This window comes from Bombina bombina, chromosome 7 (assembly GCF_027579735.1).
Source record: "Bombina bombina isolate aBomBom1 chromosome 7, aBomBom1.pri, whole genome shotgun sequence".
In the NCBI taxonomy this organism is placed as follows: Eukaryota; Metazoa; Chordata; class Amphibia; order Anura; family Bombinatoridae; genus Bombina; species Bombina bombina.
Window position 1 is genome coordinate 350,307,242 of NC_069505.1, and position 17,163 is coordinate 350,324,404.

At 42.5% G+C, this 17,163-nt stretch overlaps 1 protein-coding gene across 2 annotated transcripts in view; it reads right to left on the reverse strand.

Annotated features, from left to right (window-relative positions):
- The window catches only part of NT5DC2 (5'-nucleotidase domain containing 2), a 271,150-nt gene that overhangs the window by 98,974 nt on the left and 155,013 nt on the right, over window positions 1-17,163 (reverse strand). For both annotated transcript variants that reach the window (XM_053721025.1, XM_053721024.1), the window contains exon 7: window positions 6,569-6,629. In XM_053721025.1, the coding sequence (XP_053577000.1) occupies window positions 6,569-6,629 (61 nt within the window). The remainder of the gene's footprint in view (window positions 1-6,568; window positions 6,630-17,163) is intronic.

Genomic DNA, 17,163 nt, shown 5'->3' on the forward strand with positions numbered 1-17,163 from the left:
TGTCACAATATTCAGCTATAAAACCGCTGAGCACACATAATATTTATTATAATTTATTGTTTGTTTCTCAAGCGGAACCTTTGCACTTTTTCATTGCTACTTTTCAGTTTTAGAATTGCATTTGTCACAAGTTGTACCCTGAGATTTTTTAATTTAGCTGCTTGTGAATAGAAAAACCATTGTTCTATTATCAACAGTTACTTCCTTTGTTATGCAGAACAATACAATTTTAATACAACATATTGTAAACCAGTAAATACACAGCGAGTATCCAGCGTATTTGATTTACTTATTGTAATTTGAGTAAAATCCGTTTAAAACATGGACGTTTGCAAAAACGAAGTATCTTAGAGAAATAAACAATAAATGATAATAAATATTCTGTGTGCTCAGTGGTTTCAAAGCTTAATATTGTGAGACCTGAGGGTAAAGCTATTGAGCAACAGACGGGCCCGGTGTTTACACGTAATGCGTGCATACGCAACAAACAGCAGTTCTTGTAGCACTCAATAAGTTCTTCTCAAGCGTCATAAAAAAAAATGCATGCGCAATGGCTTTTATTGGAGAATTCAATGAATTCTCCCTAAGGGTATTAGTTTGGATTTATTTGTTACATTCGAATGGCCATGGACTAATCACAATTCAATATAAAAATTAAATTTAGTGAGATAATTCCGTTTGTGTAACTTGGAACCATCTGAATCAACATAACACATACCAAACTTCTGAATTTATGAAACAAATACATCTGAATACATCTGAATTTATTCGATTCCGAATGAAGCCGAAACAAATACATTCAAATGTATCCAAATTCGAATTGATCCAAAACAAAATTTGAAACAAATGTTTCCTCTGCGTCTATGTCTAGTCAAAATTAAACGTTCATGATTCAGATAGAGCATGCAGTTTTAAGAGACTTTCAAATTTACTCCCATTGTCTTTTATATTACACACGTTCTGAGACACTAGCTTCTACTGAGCATGTGCAAGAGTTCACAGTGTATACGTCTGTGATTGGCTAATGGCTGTCACATGATAAAGGGGTTGGCAAGTTGAAGTAAATTTCAAAATTTGTCAGAAAAAAAAAAAATCATTTAAAAAAAGTTATATTAGATTTTTTTTTTTTATTATGCACTTGTTGGTTATGCAATTCTACTGTATTTAACGGTCCTTTACATTCAGGCAGCAGATGCTGCATCACTTGCACTAAAGGCAGACAGAGAGTTTCCTTATTTGGGAACCTTCTCTGCCTATAATAAAATAAATGGAGGCCAAAATTTTATGAAATATGAAGCATTTGTCTAGGTTAGTGCTTTAGTTTCCTCAGAGAATCCCCCAGAATTCATGGGCTTGAGCTGGTCTGTGCTTTTGGATGCTTTGTGATATTTATAATTATTATGTATAATGAGATAGCACAAGACAAGGCCGTCCATTATAACCATATATGGGAGTGGGAAATTATTGAGGCTGCTTATCTCAATGGCTGCTGGCTCACAGAGAGGACTGAATAATCTTAAAGGGACAGTAATTATAATATATTTATGTTGTGCTCCTATAGAATAGCATATCAGCTGAGTCTATGTAAAGACACTTTTCAGTGCCATTTTTTTCTACCACCCCACACCCACACACTGTAACCCCTTAAAACTGCTTACTGCAGTTGTTTTTTTATTTTAAAAAAATGTGACATTATTTTTTAATAAACAATTATAATACCCTCTATTTTGAGGGCATTTGGGGCACTTTTAGAAAAATTAACTAGAGATCTGGTGTCTGGTTAATTTTCTGAGTGCTAATTGCTACCGCAAGTTAGTAATGGCTGGTTATTTAATTGCACGCCTGTAAATGGGAACATTTGTGCTCCACTTGTAATTTAGCCCTAAATTCATCTCCATGTGGGTGCAATATCTACCTCTAATAACTTGATTAACACTTTCCTGAAGGTGTTTCAATCAGTATGAGCTTATAAATGGAGTGCAAGGAAGATTAAAGGCGGGGCCTGCATTCTGTTATAATAGTAAAAAACTAGACTCCAAGTTATCCTCAATGTGGGATACTACACTTCATAAAAAATATAAAACCAAAAAAAAACAACTTTATTTTTATACTGGCAGACTTTCTGCCAGTACTTAAGATGGCGGTGACAATTGTGGGGTGGGGGAGGGAAGATAGCTGTTTGAGGGGGTCAGGGAGGGATCAGGGGGTGTGATGTTTCAGGTGGAAGGCTGATCTCTACACTAAAGCTTAAATTAACCCTACAAGCTACCTAATTAAACCCTTCATTTCTGGGCCTAATACAAGTGTGGTGCACAGTGGCAATTAGCAGCCTTCTAATTACCAAAAATAAAAAATCAATGCCAAAGCCATATATGTCTGCTATTTCTGAACAAAGGGGATCCCAGAGAACCAATGTACCATAATTGCACAAACTGTTTGTAAATAATTTCAGTGAGAAACCTAAAGTTTGTGAAAAAGTTAACAATTTTTTTTATTTGATCGCATTTGGCGTTAATATAGTGGTATGAAATATACCAAAATGGGTCTAGATCAATACTTTGGGTTGCCTGCTACACTAAAGCTAAAATTAACCCTACAAGCTCCCTACAAGTTACCTAATTAAGCCCTTCACTGCTGGGCATAATACAAATGTGGTGCACAGCAGCATTTAGCGGCCTTCTAATTACCAAAAATTAATGGCAAAGTTATAAATGTCTGCTATTTCCAAGAGAAGCATTTACAACCAGTTTTTCCATAATAGCACAAGCTGTTTGTAAATAATTTCAGTGAGAAACAAAAGTTTGTGAAAAAGTTAATGATTTATCAAAGGTCCAAACCAGTGGGAGGTCTGGTACCTGGTTAGTCTACCCCGGGGGTGGGGGGGTGGGGGAGATGTAACGGAAGCTTCCGTTACTTTTGTACTTGGAGAGGACTGCAGGCCAGCCTTTTCCCCGCCGACTATGGACCCTGGAACTTGAGGGGATTCTATGATTTGGGAGGCGGGTGCCCAGTGTACATTTGGACAAAATCAAAAGTTCATCTCAATACTTTGTTATATATCCTTTGTTGGCAATGACAGAGGTCAAACGTTTTCTGTAAGTCTTCACAAGGTTGTCACACACTGTTGCTGGTATGTTGGCCCATTCCTGCATGCAGATCTCCTCTAGAGCAGTGATGTTTTGGGGCTGTTGCTGGGCAACACAGACTTGCAACTCCCTCCAAAGGTTTTCTATGGGGTTGAGATCTGGAGACTGGCTAGGCCACTCCAGGACCTTGAAATGCTTCTTACGAAGCCACTCCTTCGTTGCCCGGGCGGTGTGTTTGGGACCCAGCCACGTTTCATCTTCAATGCCCTTGCTGATGGAAGGAGGGTTTGCACTCAAAATCTCATGATACATGGCCCCATTCATTCTTTCATGTACACGGATCAGTCGTCCTGTTCCCTTTGCAGAGAAACAGCCCCAAAGCATGATGTTGCCACCCCCATGCTTCACAGTAGGTAGGTATGGTGTTTTTTGGTTGCAACTCAGCATTCTCTCTCCTCCAAACACGACGAGTTGTGTTTCTACCAAACAGTTCTACTTTGGTTTCATCTGACCATATGACATTCTCCCAATCCACTTCTGGATCATCCAAATGCTCTCTAGCATACTTCAGACGGGCCCGGACATGTACTGGCCTAAGCAGGGGGACACGTCTGGCACTGCAGGATCTGAGTCCCTGGTGGCGTAGTGTGTTACTGATGGTAGCCTTTGTTACATTGGTCCCAGTTCTCTGCAGGTCATTCACTAGGCCCCCCCGTGTAGTTCTGGGATGTTTGCTCACCGTTCTTGTGATCATTTTGACCCCACGGGGTGAGATCTTGCATGGAGCCCCAGATCGAGGGAGATTATCAGTGGTCTTGTATGTCTTCCATTTTCTAATTATTGCTCCCACAGTTGATTTCTTCACACCAAGCTGCTTGCCTATTGCAGATTCAGTCTTCCCAGCCTGGTGCAGGTCTACAATTTTGTTTCTGGTGTCCTTCGACAGCTCTTTGGTCTTCAACATAGTGGAGTTTGGAGTGTGACTGTGAGGTTGTGGACAAGTGTCCTTTATACGGATAACAAGTTCAAACAGGTGCCATTAATACAGGTAATGAGTGGAGGACAGAGGAGCCTCTTAAAGAAGAAGATACAGGTCTGTGAGAGCCAGAAATCTTGCTTGTTTGCAGGTGACCAAATACGTATTTTCCACCATAATATGCAAATAAATTCTTTCCAAATTTGTGATTGAATTGTCTGGATTTGTTTCCACATTTTGTCTCTCATAGTTGAGGTATACCTATGATGAAAATTACAGGCCTCTCTCATCTTCTTAAGTGGGAGAACTTGCACAATTGGTGGCTGACTAAATACTTTTTTGCCCCACTGTATCTGCATAGCTAGTCTAGGTGTAAAGTATCTTTCTGTTATTGTGTGAGTCATCCATTGTCCTTTTGTAAGTCAGGATGTGATTAGAATCTTGTTTATCTAACCATTGTCTGATGTTTGTCTCATTGTAAAATATTTGTTTCTATTGATTATGTGGTGACTACCCCCCTTTGTTGGAAATGTATAAAAGCTCTGTTTTCTGTGCAATAAAGCAGTTCCTATTTTGACCCTCAAGCATTCAGTCTCTGCTAATGTTCTTGGGGGTAGCTATAACAACTTGCAGCAGCCATTATTCTAATAGCGCCTGGTATCCAGTGGAGGTTCATTGGTTGGCGTTTGGCAAGAGAAAGCAGACTTTAGCAGGTATACCCAGTCTGGGGTACTGAGACTCGCTACAACACTGTTATACAGGCTGTACACTCACTACTTTACATTGTATCAAAGTGCAATTTTTTCAGTGTTGTCACATGAAAAATGTGAGGGGTGTACTCACTTTTGTGAGATACTGTATGTATATATATATATATATAATATAAGGGCAGAGGGGGAGACAGACCACTGAAAGGGGGAAAACACCACTTGTTTGAGTATTTCAGATGGGAATCCTCATGTTTGTGTATATTTATGTATGTTTATAGTGCTTATCTAAATGCCTTAGAGATATAACTCCCTGGGAGCTCAGGGCCCTCAGACCAGCCTCTCCATCTCCTTAGCACAAAACACCAGCTGGGTATCTGGTGCACCGGACTGGGCAAGGGGTTCATCTCCTTCATATCCTTTGGAGACTGGACTGTTAAGATCATGCGCAGCACCGTGCTATAGCCTGCCTGCAGTTCCATGCTATAGCGCAGGTTTATACAAGTTCAGAGATTTAAAATGACATCAGTAAATCTAAAGCACAAAGCTTAGTTAGGAAGCCCTGCCCTAATGACACTGCCTCTGTGCCCGGGTGTGTTGAACCTCCCCCCACATCTGCCTTAGCATGGACGGTGGACCCCTTGGCCCTTCTTACAAGACACAAGCACATGAAAAAAAACACACACAAAAAACAGTCATTGACGTTAATGTGGTGGTGTTACCCCTTGGAGGGTGTCACCCGGGTGATGACCGCACCACCCTAGTGACGCCACTGTGCCTCCCTAAGACTCCCTTATATATCTGTGTACAAAGTAAGGGTAATAGTGATATTCTGTCCCAGGGCCATATATACATAATATATTGGGTTTTCAAGAATGAGGCTTCAGTTGATCCAATTTCTAAGACAGACACTTGGTCTTCTTTGCATACTTTTACAAAATTTTACTATTTTTATGTTTTTACTTCCTCTGAAGCAGATTTTTTTTAGAAAGGTCCTTCTGGCAGTTGTCTCAGTTTACTGATTATGCCTGTCTTTTGAGTTTATTATAAGAGATTTTCTTCTTTTGGGTTGTGGATTTAATTTCTCAACAAAAAAAGCAGTTTTTTCAATCCCTCTCTTTGTTACTCATGGACTTCCACAACTTGGGTATTAGTTCCCATATGTAACGGATCATGGATTCTCTTCACCTATATGAAAGAAACTATGCTTTCTCAATCAATAATTATGAATAATGACAAAAATTACTTTTAAAATGTCAATTAAATGTTTGAGCACACACATCCTTTATACCTATAATGACTATATACAAATGGCATTCATTCTATTTACCCGTCATCAGGATGGGTTTAGATTACAATAGTTCATATGTTAAACAGCCATTGTATATGCCAGTTTCGGTTGGATCCCTAGTTTTAATCCTGATAACAAATACTTAACAACAAAATACAAGTTTTTGGGATCTTTTCTACTGAGAACTTTTTCACTTCTGTGGGCTTTTAGCAGCTGAATCCTTTTTGGATTGTGATTACTCATAAAACACGCTTTCCATATGGTCAAAATTTATCAGGAGCCGACATTGGAAAGAATGTTATCCATCCCAAAATTAGAAAATTGTGCAAAAACACCTATCTGTAAACAACATGATTATAAAACTTCATATATAATAATAATTTTGCAATGAAAACTGCAGCTTTATTTTGTCATGTGAGCATATGGTTTTATGTTTATTCCTTTTACCGTTGTTCAACCTCTTTATTATGTTAAAAAAGGTGTCTGAAAGAATTAAAAGTGGCCTTACCCATGTCCTTTTCAATCCACTTGTACATCATCCCCTTTACATGCACATCTTTTATAGCCTCCTAAAAAAGACAAAACAGTTTGAAATTAATGCCTTAGATGGGTCTATAGACACAGACAAATAAACACATATACATTTTATAAGCATATACCTATCTATAATTGTCCTGATCACAAGAAACAGATAATGGGAAAATCTAGGTTCCAACATGGTGGCGCCCATTACTTTAAACAAACTAAAGTACTTAATATAAAAAAAAAAAAGTTACAGTTACATCTTCAATATTTAGAAAACTTATATAACTTAAAGTGAAAGTAAATTTTAGCCCTTTACAACACATCCGAGTATTGTATACAGTACATTCCAAATAGTAAGATCGCTATATTTTTTTTTTTTTAATTCTGTGAATTTTGACTTAATTTAAATTTTATTTCTCCTACCGTTACCCGTTATGCTCCACCCATATTAGACTTCCTATGTTTCTGTGTTTTGACATATAGAGCGGTCCCACCCGCTCTATAAATATGTCAAATGTGTGTTCACAAGCAAAGAATGCATTGCGCATGCCGAATCGTAGATCTTCCCGTCAATGCGCATGCGATTCTGTGATGAGCCTGTTTACAACGCGCATGCGTGAATGCGTCCTCGGCTGTTCTAAAACAAAAGGTGTGCGCATGCTGCAGCGTATCATGTCTGCCAGACATCGCTGAATGCAGACAGCATACGCTGTCCACATTCAGCACTGCACAAGCAGTTCTAGTGAACTGCTTGTGCAATGCCGCCCCCTGCAGATTCACGGCCAATCGGCCACTAACAGGGGGTGTCAATTAACGCGATCGTATAGGATCAGGCGGATTGCTGTCCGCCGCGACTTCTTTACTGCTGTTTCCGGAGAGCCTGAAGGCTCATGCAGAAACAAGGGGAACAGGGGCAATTCGGCACTTGTTAAATCGACACATATACATATATATATATATATATGTATATATATATATAAAAGGGCTGGGCAATATGGGTGGAAAAAACGCGTTTTTAAAAAACGCGATTGCGATTTAATCGCGATTTTATAAAAAATTACTATAACACCTTAATTTTTCAATAAAACGTTTATTTAACACTACAGAATCTTACTGTACATGTTTCTCAATGTCCAATACATTCTTGGAGCATAAAAATACAAACCACAAAATAGTTAAAATAAAATTAGCTAGTGCTACCTGTGCTGTGGTTACATAGATAGTATAAAGTCCCTTTATTTAACAGTACACTACAGAATCTTACTGTACATGTTTCTCAATGCCACACCACTGCTTGACCACTCCCACACTACTCCCAGATGACTCCCACACACTCTTCAATCTCTTCCAAAACGGCCATTTCGCGGGCATTCTCAGGTCCGCCCATGGCCGCACACTGGTCTGCCACTCATCCTCCCTCTCCGCTTCCGTTTTTAGGACAATCTGAGGATTTTTATTTTTTTTTTAAATTGCGTACTCTCGCGGTTTTTAAACCGCAGCGATTAATCGCGCAGCCCTAATATATATATATATATATATAAATAAAAACACAGAGAAACCCCTGCACTCACAAGCAAGTTCACAGCTAACATTTAAAAGCAAAAATGAAAAGGTTAGTTACCGCATCTGGCCAAATGGGACAAGCCCAGGTACCACGTCAAGGTCCTTTCCAAAACCTGGGACCCTAAATCAGTCACACAATGCAAGCTCTCAATTCCAAACAAGGGAAGGGTGCACAGGCTTATGTAATCACCCCAGTAATATACAAACACGGAAGGGGACTGCACTCCTAGACCGGACCGGGTGCACATCCCATGACCCTACAACATGCTCAGCCCTGGGTGCTCAGTGGCACTCACAAGAAGCTGTGCTGTCACCAGAGTCACAGGCAGTTAAGTCCAGACAGGTCTGGGTGCAAGAACCATAGGGGAAATTACAAAACAAATTAATACAACACACAGAAAAAATCCTGCACTCACTAGCAAGCTCACAGCTAATCTTTAAAAGAAAAAATGGAAAGGTTAGTTACCGCATGTGGCCAAATGGGACAAGCCCAGGTACCACATCAAGGTCCTTTCCAAAACCTGGGACCCTAAAACAGCCACACAATGCAAGCTCTCAAATCCAAACAAACTGGGTACAAGGGAAGGGTGCACAGGCTTATGTAATCACCCCAGTAATATACAAAACACGGAAGGGGACTTCACTCCTAGACCGGACTGGGTACACATCCCATGACCCCGCAACATGCTCAGCCCTGGGTGCTCAGTGGCACTCACAAGAAGCTGTGCTGTCACCAGAGTCACAGGCAGTTAACCAAAGACAGGTCTGGGAGCAAGAACCATAGGGGAAATATATATATATATACACACACATACATATATACTATTCTCAGGTTTTTAAACCGCAGCGATTAAGAAAAAATGGAAAGGTTAGTTACCGCATCTGGCCAAATGGGACAAGCCCAGGTACCTCGTCAAGGTCCTTTCCAACACCTGGGACCCTAAAACAGCCACACAATGCAAGCTTTCAAATCCAAACAAACTGAAAACAAGGGAAGGGTGCACAGGAATATGTAACCACCCTAGACATATACAAAACACGGAAGGGAACTGCACTCTCATACCGGACCGGGTACACATCCCATGACCCTGCAACATGCTCAGCCCTGGGTGCCACTGGCACTCACAGGAAGCTGTGCTGTCCCCAGAGCCACAAGCAGTTAACCCCAGACAGGTCTGGGTGCAAGTACCATAGGGAAAATTACAAAACAAATTAATACAACACACAGAGAAAACCCAGCACTCACTTACAAGCTCTCAGCTAAGATTTAAAAGCAAAAATGGAAAGGTTAGTTACCGCATCTGGCCAAATGGGACAAGCCCAGGTACCTCGTCAAGGTCCTTTCCAACACCTGGGACCCTAAAACAGCCACACAATGCAAGCTTTCAAATCCAAACAAACTGAAAACAAGGGAAGGGTGCACAGGAATATGTAACCACCCTAGACATATACAAAACACGGAAGGGAACTGCACTCTCATACCGGACCGGGTACACATCCCATGACCCTGCAACATGCTCAGCCCTGGGTGCCACTGGCACTCACAGGAAGCTGTGCTGTCCCCAGAGCCACAAGCAGTTAACCCTTCCGTGTTTTGTATATGTCTAGGGTGGTTACATATTCCTGTGCACCCTTCCCTTGTTTTCAGTTTGTTTGGATTTGAAAGCTTGCATTGTGTGGCTGTTTTAGGGTCCCAGGTGTTGGAAAGGACCTTGACGAGGTACCTGGGCTTGTCCCATTTGGCCAGATGCGGTAACTAACCTTTCCATTTTTGCTTTTAAATCTTAGCTGAGAGCTTGTAAGTGAGTGCTGGGTTTTCTCTGTGTGTTATATATATATATATATATATATATATATACACACACACACACACACACAGTTGTATGCAAAAATTTAGGCACCCCTGACAATTTCCATGATTTTCATTTATAAATAATTGGGTGTTTAGATCAGCAATTTCATTTTGATCTATCAAATAACTGAAGGACACAGTAATATTTCAGTAGTGAAATGAAGTTTATTGGATTAACAGAAAATGTGCAATATGCATCAAAACGAAATTAGACAGAACACCCCAACAGAAATATCACATCAATATTTAGTAGAGCCTCCTTTAGTAGAAATAACAGCCTCTAGACACTTCCTATAGCCTGTAAATGAGGACCATTCCTCCTTGCAAAACATCTCCAGTTCAGTTTGGTTTGATGGTTGCCGAGCATAGACAGCCCGCTTCAAATCACCCCACAGATTTTCAATGATATTCAGTTCTGGGGACTGGGATGGTCATTCCAGAACATTGTACTTGTTCCTTTGTACCGGCACTGGTCACACAGCCCCACAGCATGATAGAACATCCACCAAATTTTACTGTGGGTAGCAAGTGGTTGTCTTGGAACGCTGTGTTCTTTTGCCGCCATGCCCTCCCCTTATTATGACCAAATAACTCAATCTTCGTTTCATCAGTCCACAGCGTCTTCTTCCAAAATGAAGCAGGCTTGTCCAAATGTGCGTTTGCATACCTCAAGCGACTGTTTGTGGCGTGTGTGCAGAAAAGGCTTCTTCCGCATCACTCTCCCATACAGCTTCTCCTTGTGCAAAGTGCGCTGAATTGTTGAACGATGCACAGTGACACCATCTGCAGCAAGATGTCGTAGGTCTTTGAAGGTGGTCTGTGGGCTGTTTTTGACCGTTCTCACCATCCTTTGCCTTTGCCTCTCCGATATTTTACTTGGCTTGCCACTTCTGTGGACACAATGGACACTGACAGCTTAAATCTCTGCAATAGCTTTTTGTAGCCTTCCCCTAAACCATAATGTTGAACAATCTTTGTTTTCAGGTCATTTGAGAGTTGTTTTGAGGCCCTCATGTTGCCACTCTTCAGAGGAGAATCAGAGAGAACAACAACTTGCAATTGGCCACCATAAATACCTTTTCTCATGATTGGATGCACCTGTCTATGAAGTTCAAGGCTTAATGGGCTCACCAAACCAATTGTGTGTTTCAGTTAATCAGTGCTAGGTAGTTACAGGTATTCAAATCAACAAAATGACAAGGGTGCCCAAATTTATGCACCTGTCTAATTTTGATTTGATGCATATTGCACATTTTCTGTTAATCCAATAAACCTCATTTCACTACTGAAATATTACTGTGTCCTTCAGTTATTTGATAGATCAAAATGAAATTGCTAATCCAAACACCCAATTATTTATAAATGAAAATCATGGAACTGTCAGGGGTGCCTAAACGTTTGCATACAACTGTATATGTTTATGTGTACATATATATTAATGTATTTATATGTGTATATATGTATTTACAGTCATATATACACATATAAAAACATTAATATATATGTACACATATACATATAAACATATATATCCCTTTGCTGTTAAAGGGACAGTAAAGTCAAAATCAAACTTTCATGATTCAGATAGAGCATGCACATTTAAGCAACTTTCTAATTTACTCCTATTATCAATGTTTCTTCGCTCTCTTGGAATCTTTATTTGAAAAAGCAAGAATTTAAGCTTAGGAGCCTGCCCATTTTTGGTTCAGCACCTGGGTAGCGCTTGCTGATTAGTGGCTAGATGTAGCCACCAACATGCAAGCTCTCTAAAATGGACCGGCTCCTAAGCTTTACATTCCTGCTTTTCAAATAAAGAGTGCAAGAGAATGAAGAAAAAAATGATAATAGGAGTAAATTAGAACGTGGCTTAAAATTGCATGCTCTATCTGAATCATGAAAGAAAAAAATCTGGGTTTAGTGTCCCTTTAAGCAGATAAAAACATGATAAAACATCAATAGCATTTTTGTAAACATTAAACATCAATCTTTTTTACATCCTGTTTTCTTATCAGGGAACAAAAGCTTTACAGACATGAACAGAAAGCCAGATATAGTTAGTAATGAGATTTGCTAATGGACTTATGATTTTAGGATTAGCAGTTGGTTTTATACAGAGACACATTAGCACTTTACTAGCAATTTGCACAGCTGAAACAAAAAAAAAATTCATCAGTACCTGATTTGTAAATAAGATTAATCACACTTACTCTGCAGCAATAACCTACAGTAAGTCATGTTCTTTCACCACAAAACCACAACAATAAAAATGTTAAAATAGTTTTTTGCAAAATTAAAAAAAGAATAAAATCGATATTAAATTTAAACTAACAATAAACTAATGTGCAAAGCTGTATTCATTCTCTGTGGTTTATAAGGACAACTACAAGAGCTGTAATTGGTGGACCTTTAAAATGCTGTTATCAAGAACACAAACAAACATTAAACAAAAACAACAACAAAAAACCTGTAATTCAACATGAAATGTCTTTATGGAATACATTGCTGCAAACAGGGACTGACTGTGACCAAAAATAGGCCTGGCCATTTTAAGGCAGAGCAGCCTACTCCCCTCCCTTTTTTGTTATTTAACCACACCTCAAAACAGACAGGTATAAAGCTACTATTTTAACATAATGGGGCAGAATGGCCCCTGATCCCCCTGTTTCCGCACAAGCCTTCAGGCTAGCCAGAAACAAAAGTTAAGAAGAAGTCACCCCAAAACATCAACCTAGGTACTGTGGGGACTCATGGGACTGTGGCTCCTATGGAGGCACTGGACTATCTGGAGGGGTGGGAGATCCTGGGATCAGATAAGGCTCTGAATGTGTAAAAAGCTGTGTGGATTTCCCAATAAAGTCAATTCATGTTTTCACCTGAATACTGGTCTTGTCTGGTTATTTGGGTGGGCTACTTGCTATAATCACTTTCCAGCTATACAGCTGCAGGCTCCGGAGAGGAAGCAGGACCTTTTGGCAGAGCTACCCAGTTGGGGCAGCCGGTATCCATCATATTGGCTGGCAGCGGTGGGATCTGCTTCTTCCACACGGTTCCTGCTGACAGAGAAGAAGCGCCCGAAACTATGGAAGCGGAGTTCCTATGGAGAGTACAAGAGGCGCTGGCCCAGCTGGACAGTCCTGGTTCTGCACAGGATGAGCTGAGATGGAGGAACATTATCTGCTAGCAACTATGGAGGGAGGCTCTTTAACAAGATCAGGACTGTTATGGAAAGGTCCCTCCCACTGCTGATGAAAGGTACTGGCTCCAGTTAGACTTACGAGTGCCTTTCCTGGGAAAGCAGCTCAGGGAGCAATGGCTATCTACACTAGATATACTGGCCCAGGCAGAGATGTGGCTGGAGGACAGCTACAGGGCCCTCCATTGGTACGCTATGCAGGTGCGGCCATGGTGGGAGGATGGCATCCCCACAGAGGGCTTTGGCGACCCTGGGTTGCTATTTGAAAAGCTAGCAAAGGACCCAGACTTTGTGAGTGAGGCGGAGTGGAGACCGGAGGACATTAGTGAGTACCGAGAGAGACTGCTGAATCTTTTGGGGGTACCCTGGGCACAAGCCAATCTTGATTTTATAAGTACCCGCGAATGGGAGCTAGAAAAGGCATATTAAAGGCTGTTAGATCTCGTTCAGCAGCATGCCTCAGAGCCTGCAGAGGACTTTGGTGCAGCGATTGGGGATTTATTGGACTTTTCATCAGAGGAATGACCTACCAAGAGCTGCTAGACTACGATCAATAGCCTGGCCCTGAGCTTATGGTCTTGGACAAGAGAGCCACACCAGCAGAAGGCTGGCCCCTACCTTATGGTCTTGGACAAGAGAGCCACACCAGCAGACCTCTCTCTCCAGCCCAAGCTCCAGAGATCGATAATTTTATAGACTTTTCCTCTGAAGAGGGACAGACCGGTGAGCCTCCAGCAGAAGCAATCTCTGCCCAGCACCTGCAGCAGCTCATCGAAGCCAGGGAGAGGAGGTAGCAGACCTCCCTCCCCCCCCCCAGCTGCGGAACCTGTTCCCGGGGGAGGAGACAGCCGATCTCCCTCCCCAATGGCAGAGCCCTTCCCAGGAAGTGGAGGTAGCCGACCTCCCTCCCCAGTGGCTGATCAGTTTCATGGGAGAGGAGGTAGCCGACCCCTCTCCCCAGCGACAGAACCCCTTCCCGGGAAAGGAGACAGCTGGTCTCTCTCCCCAGCGGCAGAGCCATTTCCAGGGATAGGAGACAACCATTCTCTCTCCTCAGTGGCAGAGCCATTCCCAGGGAGCAGAGGTAGCCGACCTCTCTCCCCAGCGGCAGATCAGTTTCCAGGGAGAGGTTCCAGGGAGAGGAGGTAGCCGGTCTCTCTCCCCAGTGGCAGATCAGTTTCCAAGGAGTGGAGGTAGCCAACCTCTTTCCCAAGCGACAGAACCACTTTCCGGGAGAGGAGACAGCCAGTCTCTCTCCCCAGCGGCAGAGCCATTCCCAGGGAGCGGAGGTAGCTGAACTCCCTCCCCAGCAGCAGAGTCCTTTCCAGGGAGAGGAGATGGCTGATCCCTCTCCCCAGCAGCTTAGCGTGATCAAAAAAGAAAGGAGGTCAGCAGCCTCACCCCCCAGACGGCAGTGGTCAGCCACCAAAATTGAATGGAGTTTGGGATCTGGATTGCCTATTTGCAGAATTGGGGTTCCTGTGGAGGCGACCGAAGGTACCCCGGACATCACCCTGAGAGGGAGATTGATTGCTGCCCTCCACCACCACCACTGGATTATACTGGAGAAGCAGTGGATACTGTAGGGCCTTGTCCCTGGGGTCCTGGAGGAGGCTGAAGTGGTCCCCGGTGTCAACCCAGCAGAGGAGCTGGCAGCGGGCCGAGCACTGCTGGTCTCTGCCCACCCCTGTTAGGCATCTCAGAGCCAGGGAGGGACAGCCCTGGAATAGTAGCTGGGGTCCATCAAGCAGTGTAGCTGGCAACTGGGCAGGTGGGTGCTAATCACTGCCCTTTCCCCATCCAGGAGTATTTTCCAGTGGGGGGGGGGAGTGAGACTACAGCCTTCACCTGTGAACCCCAGGAATGCTGGACAGTCTGCCCCGGTCCCCAACTTTGGGCTGCAACAGCCCCAGCTACCCTGCCTTCTCTCCAGTGGCAGATGCCTTTCATGTGAGGGTCCGGAGGCCCCTCTGTGACTTGTGGGAGGGCACATGTTCTGGGGCCGACATTGGAAACCTGTTTTGGGACTTGGCAATATGTGAATATACCTGTGCCCAGGGGATGAAGGCCAGCGGGGAACCATGAGAATGCCACAAGCCCAGGAGGGATGGGATGACCTCTCCTGGCAACCTACAATTGGAGGGCCACCACCGGACAGCCCCAAGCCAACCCGCTGGGGTCTAGCGGGGTCTGCCAGACTAGGGGGGGGAGAACTGTCACAGATACCAGACTGCCATGGCTACCCCCACCCCCTACTACCTGGCTTTCCACTTATCACACCGGTTTTGGCCCTTTCACTCCCCAGTAACGGGTCTTGACACTTTTTGGACTGTGGCATCTGGGGACTGAGAGCTTTCCAACGACACCCTGGAAGTGCCGCCGCTCCCCCGGGATCACCCCAAAACCGCGACCTAGGTACTCTGGGGACTCATGGGACTGTGGCTCCTATGGAGGCACCGGACTGTGTAGAGGGTCGGGAATTGCTGGAGATCTTGGGATCAAATAAGGCTCTGAATGTGTATAAAAGCTGTGTGGCTTTCCCAATAGTCAGTTTGTGTTTTCACCTGAATACTGGTCTTGTCTGGTTATTTGGTGGGCTACTTGCTATAATCACTTTCCAGCTATACAGCTGCAGGCTCCGGGAAGGAAGCAGGATCTTTTGGCGGAGCTACCCAGTCGGGGGTAGCCGGTATCTGTCACAGGCAGCATTGCACAAGCAGTTCACCAGAATGTTAAATGCTGACAGTGTATGCTGTCGGCATTTAGTGATGTCTGTCGGACATATTGCGCTGAGCGGATCATGTCTGACAGACACTTGATAAAAAAGTAGTTCACATTTAAATAAAGATTAAGCACTTAATGCTCTTTAGCCTGTGTAGTCACAATCACTCAAAGTAGCAGCCACCTGAGCACTTATCATCTCACAAAAGTTGCACTATTAGAGAGAAACATCCACAATCACACAAAAACAGGCACCCACAGCCATCGAAAGGCATCATCAAGTGAAGATGCTTCTCTGTGACTGGCTCACAGACACAGCAATGCAGTGAGAGACAGGGTAGGGCTGGCCCTGTATCATGCATAAATAATAATGTAGATGACTGGGTGGGGCTAAGGCAACCAGGCCCAGCCCACAACTGTCCCTGGCCCACCGGGCAAATGCCCTGTATGCCCTATAGCCATTCCAGTCCTGACTGCAAATAAGAACATTATGCTGTATTTATTGTACATCACACAGAAGAAGGATTTTTCATTAAAGTGTTGTTTATAGAGATATTGGTCATGATAATCTTAAAATCCCACATTGAAATACATCCGTAAATGCCTTCATAAACTATTCAAGTTGAAAAGCATATTTAGAATAAAAAAAAGAATCTACAGAATTTTTTTGAAATTAAAATCAAGCAACAAGATTAATGCACATTCCTATTGGATGGTTAAATCAACGATGAGGGTAATTTTTATGGGCTGTTAAAATTAACCAAAAGGATCCATGATCATCCTTACTGGATGAGTTGAAATAAAGTAGGAACAAAAAAAACCAAACAACTGGAACAGCTATCTAAAGCTATAAAATGCTAGAGAAGAGCGAGAAAGCAACAAGGGACAGTGAAGAGTGGATGGTTTGTAATATCAAACTGGCTGATATTGACTGAAGTGTTTTAAAAGCAGTAAACAGTCATTTTCTTAGCACAATTTACAATGTTTTTGAAATAGCCTTTAAAAATAAAAAGCCTCTTTTTTATTATTTTTACTTCTCTGCTGTGGCCAGTTAGGGGCAGATATTTGAGCTCCTTCACTGATCAAGCAAGCACTGTATATCATTTTTCAGAGTTAGGCTACAGAGTTAAATTACAGGAAAAACATGCAAATATTTATATGGGGAATTTAGTAGATAACAATATTTGAGAAGCTACTATCTGTGACAGGCAGAGAACATAATATAAGTAATAGCAACCTGAATGTGAAA